We start from the raw sequence: 6300 nt of genomic DNA, 5'->3' as shown, positions 1-6300 counted from the left end.
ACTGGCAGAATAGAGAGAAAAGTTGTGTTGGTCCAATAGCCGTAAAACGTTTGAAAGTTTACACCGACGTGCTTCACTCGTATTTGTGTGTCTCCGTGAGTGTTCTCCATAAAAATTATAAGGGCGCATGCAACTCCAGCCCATACGCAATTTTGTGGGGAGCTCCTCCGGAGGCATTCCAATCATTTGAATCTCCTCGTGACGCATGTACGAAAAGAAAAATAAAAAATAAAAAATAAAATCCGTTAAGAAACAAATATTTCCTTTGAGTCCATTCATTTAAAATAAATGTGAATACAAAGAGGGCCATAAAGTCATCGACATAAATAAATAAATAAATAAATAAATAAAAATGTCAAAGTCCACACATAATAAAAGTATTTTAAGCTGCAAGAAACAACAATACCAACAAAAGTAAGCCTTCTTCTCTTTCTTATTATTGTTCTTCCTGTGATCAACTGGGGGGAGGGGGGGCAAAAAAGAAGAAAATAAAAAAAAAAAAACAGATTTTGTTTATTTATTGAAACATTCGGCAAAAACGATAAAATTGCAATTCAAAATAAAAAAACACCGTTTCTTTCATGTCTTGTTTTTGTTTTGTTTTGTTTTTCTTACGGTCGTTCATGTTTTGGGCGTAAAATCAAATGGGCCCCCCTTCACTCTTGCGGGCGGCTCATTGCGCCAGGGACGCCAAATTGCCCCACGCCTGTATACATTGCCTGCGTTCCGGCCTTTCGGGAGAGCAATGCGGGGTCTCTCGGCCGGGGTGCTCGCATGTGCGTCAAGAAATTCTCCTGAAATTGCCGCGGCGTCATCTACACGACGTCGCAGCGGCAAAAATCCAAAGCGGTACAACGTGTACGAAAGGGAGTAACACTTTGGGAGCAGTGCGGTGAGTTCGTCGCCCTCTTCAATGTCCTCCACGGCCCGAATAACAGCGCAGCGGGTTCCACGTCCCGCAGTTCCCTCATGCTCCGCGGCAGGCGGAAATTCTACGGTCACCTCCGTGTTGGCCACCCCACCTGGGGGATGCTGCAGCATGTCCAGCACCGGCACCACAGACGCAATGGTGTGAGGATCAAATTCATTCACAGCGGCACGTTTATGATCAATCACACCAAAAACGCGATCCAGGAGAGTCCATCTAACACTGCTGACAAGGCGTGTCCATGCGTCCTCCTCTACTTGCATCCGTTTGCGCTCCGTACAAATGCGTTCAAACGGTTCCACGTTCTTTCTTATGGGAAAAAAGCGCTGACGTGACAATACAAAGCGAAAGGCCCAAGTCAGATCCTCCATAGAAGGGGGTGGCTGTCGATATTGGCCGTTGCCGTCGTGAGAAAATGCCTTTAGGTCCTCTCGGTACTCATGTGAACCGCTGGCCGTAGAATCAGGAAATGACGGGCATGTTGCTTCAATCATCTGCGCAATTTCGTGCTCCTTTAACCACTTTTGATGAATCTGTCGCAACCAGTGCGAGTAACGCCCACAGTGATCGCTGTACTCCAGGTGCGTCGCTGGGTCCAAGACACCGTGGTGAAGCTCGCGAATAAAATCATCATCAAATGGGGAAATAAGTCGCAGATACGGATAGAGTGGGCTGCACGGTCCTTCTGCCCTCTCGCAGGCAAGAAACATCGCGCAATGCACCTGATCCACAAACAAAGGGTGCGGTACGGGATCAAATGCGGTCTTTCTTAAACCCACAATGGACTCTATTGTCGCATAGGAAGGAACCCCGCGGCGTTGCGCAGCCAACGAATGACGCTGAAGAGTCTCGGAATTCAGGACAAGACCCCATGGAGCCAAAGCATGCGTGGCAGAGTTAACAGATTCCCCATCGAAATCGTCGTAATCAGTAGACGCATCGGTAAGGGGAACTGCCAAAATCACATCTCCCGCCTTAAATCCCTTGCGTGCGATTAAACCGCGTGTGTATTGTGTCCGTAAGTAAAATTCAATATTCTCCTCCATCTGCTGTAGAAAAAAAGCATATAGGGAGGAGGTGCATCGTCCTCGCAGCCAAGTCAAAAATTCCACAACATGCTCCTCAGGCAGCGTCCCCATACTGTCCGTGGAGATCCAGTTTTCGACACGTAGACGCTGCTTTCCCAGCTGGGGTGAAGTGAGGCTGGACGCCCACATGGGAAGCAACGGCTTCGGCATGTTGTTCGGAACCGTGTGGACAGAAAACACACTGCGGGCGGAGCGGTCTTTTGGATCGCCAAGAAACGAAAACTGTGTTCTTTTTTGCAACTGTACCGGTGATTCGGCGGCAGTGGACAAAAGATGCGGTGTCAGCACATCCGTTGCTTTTAGTCCCGAGGGCCGCTTGGGAATGGCGGTTTGACGGAAATCGACTGGCTCGCCGCCCGCTTGCATCGTGGCTGCGATTGGGGAGTCCTTCCCCATCTCGTGAATCGTGGCCGCACGATCGGCTGGTTGAGCGGCGGAAGGCACATCCCCTGCTTCGGATGCATGCCGTGTCGATGTTGACGAAATGCCCCTCGCAGCTGCGATTGGGGTGAGCCGTGCGAGTGGAGGGCGCTGCGTCCTCCAACACGCAACGACAGCCACATGCATCTTGAACGTGTCGCGGCCGCAGCAGCACTACCCAAAAAGGGTGCAGTGACGTGAGTCCTCCTCCCTGCCTTCCACTCGTCTCCCCCCTCCCTCCTTTTCTGCCTGCTGTGCAGACGTGTAATTCTGCGGGTGGAAAAAAAACACTGAAAAAACACAAAAAAAAAAAAATAATAATAATAAATAAAAGAAAGTGACGGTAAACGCACGTACACGGCAACGAAACAAATCAGTAAAAAAGAGAAAAGTAACATGCCGGCTGCAAGGTGTATTCATCCATGAAAGACGTCCGTTGTTGAAATAATAAAAAAAAACATGCCGCCCATCGAAGCTGCGTGCTCGTCTTCCGCCCATATCGTCGTCTGGAAGAGCGGCGTTGGATCCCGCACACCACAACACCATCCACAAAAGCGGGAATAAATTTATTGAATTATTTATTTTTCGCTTCTCCTTCAGTCATACATTTTCTCCATTATTCTCGTTGCATTTGTCTTTTTCCTCTTCCTTTTTCTTTCTCCTCCAGCTCCGTTGACAGACCGCAATTCTTTCGTTTCACACAAAACATCCCTGCATATATATATATATTTATATATATATCTTTTAACTCATTCTATTCCCCCTTTCCTTCTCTTCCTACAACATCACTGGACTGACCCAAGGAAAAGACTTGCCCCCCGAACAGACGTGTACCACATGCACGTACCCATGTTGCCAAGGACCGCCCCCCACTCTCGATACACACGGATTTAATATCTGCGCGGCATCTTTTTCCGTTGGTGAGAGCCAAGAAGGTTGGACGACTCTGCTCCACCACTCGGCCCCGCATCCGTAGCAAATGATACCCTGGAAGTTATGGGCTGAGCAAACGACAATGTGCCCGTGGGATTGGAGACGCCGGAGGGAACGCCTGGAACGGACTGCAAGCCTCCTCCACCAAAGGCCCCAGAGGGGGCGTCATTGTACGACGGCGCGGCAAACGGATTTGGCCCCGCAGCGGAATCAACACCGGCCGAACCAAACGAAGACGGAAAGTTTGGTAAAGGAGCACTGGCAGGAGTAGTAAAGGCGCCCGGCCCTGAAGGTACACTAAAGGGATTGGAGCCAGCGGAGGAGAAAGAAGGAACCGCAGGTGTCTGCCATGCATCCGACGGCGCGGCGGAAACAGTTGGAAATCCAAACCCCTGTTTGGCAGAAAACTCATTGCCAAATCCAGAAGACATGTTATTAAAGGAGGAAGCTGATGGATTGCCACCATTACTAGAAGAATTGTTGGCCGTCGTTGTTTCTGCTGTCGCCACCCCTCCTTTGGTGGGCTCAACCACATTCATTGTACCGCCAAGGCCGGAAGTGCTTGCCTCCGTTGAACTCCCAGAAGATGCGCCAAATGAAAACGGATTTTTTGGCATTGAAGTCGTTCCAGTCGCAGGCGTCTCACTTGCCAAATTTCCGCCGAACGAAAAGGGATTCTTCTTCTCCGTGGAAGGCCTTGCAGAAGTGTGTTCCACTTTCATCGCCGGTTCAACCCCCGCCCCAGTCGAGGCTGTTGGGGCTACAGAATTGCCACCAAATGTAAAAGACTGCTTTGGCGCCGATGAAGCATCTGTGGCGGGTGCCTTATTCGTCGTGTCCGTCGTGGTGGTGGTGGTGGTGTTGGCATTCGCGGGGGGACGACTGAACGGCGGCAATTCCAACGCCTGTGGGTGGGCATGAGGGTGTCTCTTTACATCTTCTATGGACTTCTCTAAAAGAGCAACGGCCGTGGACGTCTGACCCACTTCGTTTCGCAAGGTGTTGACATCGCCGCGGAAGGTTTCTACGAGAGTCTGAAGCCCTTTGAGAGATCCGACGGCACCCTCCATCGAAGACTGCCTTCCATCCATCAGCTGCACATGTTTTCTGAGTTCCGCCACTTCTACTCGCAGGTCACCAACAAAACAACGCGCACCTTCTTGGGAATGTTCAATTGCCTCACGACTTCGTTGCAACTCTGCCCGTGTCTCCTCCACAAGTTTGCTTAAATGATCATACTGATCCTGCATCCGTCTCAGTTCTGTGCGCAGCATAGCGGTATTATCCTCTGAAGAAACGCCGTCCCCTTTATTGATGTTCAATGGCTCCTTCCGTGCAAGTTTTGTGCTCCTGTAGTATTCTATAGACTCGTTCAAGAGGGACTGCTCTTCCTCTTTGGATATGGGCCGCACAAGGCCTTGATGGCTCAGTTCATACGGATTCACGGCTCTACTATCGTCATGAAAATTTTTACTTCCCGGAGTGTGGCCTGCAGTTCGTACGGCAATTCTGTTGACATGATACCCACTTGGCGCCAATTCCCGCCCTCGTTTTCCACGCATTTCAGATGTGTCTTTCGGTTGGCTCAGTGACACGCTTTCCATTGACAGATTTGGTGTAAAGAGCATGGGAACGGGCACCGCCAAGTCGCTCTGCACGTAAAAGTGATTCACAATGGGCGTGTTTGTCATCCAAGTCGTTCCCACAGCCGTGTTGATGCGTCTCTACTCCTCTGCGTAAATTCCTTCGGCCACAGATGCAACGTGCAGAATCCCTACTCAATCGGCAGCCACAATCGCTCTTATTATCTCCTCCCTGATTCACGTGCCGTAATGTCATTATAGAAGCAGAAGGGAAAAAAAAAAAAAAAAAAGAGAGAAGCAGAAAGGAAAAAGAAAAGATATATATATATATATATATGTGTATATTAAAGGAAAAGAAGCATCCTTTCCAACCACTACCATGACACCCAGATACATACAAGGAAATGGGGGGAAGATGTGAATACGCAGCATTTGGAAGAAACACTGACTCAACCCAATAACAATATTCGTCTTTTTTCCCTTTTTTTTTTTTTTTTGTTTCTTCTTCTTCCAACTCACCCACCCAATCACGTATCAACCGCGAGTGTTCAACTCGGCGTCGTGCTGTCCGCAACCCACTTGAGGTAATCCTCGCTGCCGGGCCCCATTGGCACGCTGATGATCTCCGGGACGTCGTACGGGTGATGTCGCTTCACGTCCGCAACCACCTCCTCGATAAGTGAAGCCCGTGTTTTTATCATCATGAGGCACTCGCTCTCCTCCTGCAGGCGGCCCTCCCACTGATAGACGGATTGAATGACGGGGATGATGTTCACGCATGCCGCCTTCTTGCCCATGACCAGCTGCTTCGACAGCTCGCGTGCCACCTCCATCGAAGGCGTCGTCACGTAACACACAGAGAACATAAAAGAGAGTATTTGACACAACACAACTCCGTGGAAAAAAAAAAAAAAGTAAAAAACAAGTACTCAAAGAAAAACCTAAAAAATGAAAAATAAAAACAACAGCAAACCCCAATAATAATAAAAATTAAAGAAACCGCAAAAGAAAATAATAATAAGAATAATAATAGTAATTTGCTCTCCGGACGGAGAACACCCCGCCCCCCCCCCCCAAAAAAAAAAAAAAAAAAACCGGCATGCACACGCAGGACGGCCACCAGCATGTGGAGGGCAACAGAAAAGGAGGGAAGGAATTTCGTATGCAGGTGGTTGTATATATATATTAGCAGCTGTAGTGTCTCCTTTCTTCACGGGAAAAGAAAGTGAAAGAAGAAAAAATAATAATCCTCTTCCATGTGGTGGATAATCGCCACACACAGACACGATTTCAATGCACCTCCTCCCCCTCAGTGGAGCACCATCAGTGCAAAAGCAAGCACAGACAC

The 6300-nt window shown here is 48.9% G+C and overlaps 3 protein-coding genes across 3 annotated transcripts, besides 11 other annotated features; all 3 read right to left on the bottom strand.

Annotated features, from left to right (window-relative positions):
- Window positions 1-2847: a sequence feature (heterozygous, non-Esmeraldo-like haplotype).
- Window positions 218-242: a sequence feature (AT_rich).
- Window positions 323-351: a microsatellite.
- On the bottom strand, window positions 622-2583 carry Tc00.1047053504717.30 (uncharacterized protein; the record flags this gene model as incomplete). Its single annotated transcript, XM_799516.1, has 1 exon — window positions 622-2583. The coding sequence occupies one exon, from the start codon at window positions 2581-2583 to the stop codon at window positions 622-624; it is 1962 nt and encodes a 653-aa protein (XP_804609.1).
- Window positions 2717-2773: a sequence feature (T-rich).
- Window positions 2848-6300: a sequence feature (areas not merged during assembly with more than two copies in the genome that could not be assigned to a particular haplotype).
- Window positions 3152-3177: a microsatellite.
- Window positions 3327-5060, bottom strand: Tc00.1047053504717.20 (uncharacterized protein; the record flags this gene model as incomplete). The annotated part of the gene is made up of 1 exon (XM_799515.1): window positions 3327-5060. The coding sequence occupies one exon, from the start codon at window positions 5058-5060 to the stop codon at window positions 3327-3329; it is 1734 nt and encodes a 577-aa protein (XP_804608.1).
- Window positions 5225-5268: a sequence feature (T-rich).
- Window positions 5270-5297: a microsatellite.
- Window positions 5425-5462: a sequence feature (A-rich).
- Tc00.1047053504717.10 (divalent cation tolerance protein, putative) lies at window positions 5501-5818 on the bottom strand (the record flags this gene model as incomplete). The annotated part of the gene is made up of 1 exon (XM_799514.1): window positions 5501-5818. One exon carries the CDS (start codon window positions 5816-5818, stop codon window positions 5501-5503), a length of 318 nt encoding a protein of 105 aa, XP_804607.1.
- Window positions 5853-5959: a sequence feature (T-rich).
- Window positions 5963-5989: a microsatellite.

The sequence above is a fragment of the Trypanosoma cruzi genome (genome assembly GCF_000209065.1).
Source record: "Trypanosoma cruzi strain CL Brener chromosome Unknown tcruzi_1047053504717, whole genome shotgun sequence".
NCBI classification, from domain to species: domain Eukaryota; phylum Euglenozoa; class Kinetoplastea; order Trypanosomatida; family Trypanosomatidae; genus Trypanosoma; species Trypanosoma cruzi.
The sequence above is the reverse complement of the archived record's forward strand: the minus strand, read 5'-3'. Positions and strand labels throughout refer to the sequence as shown.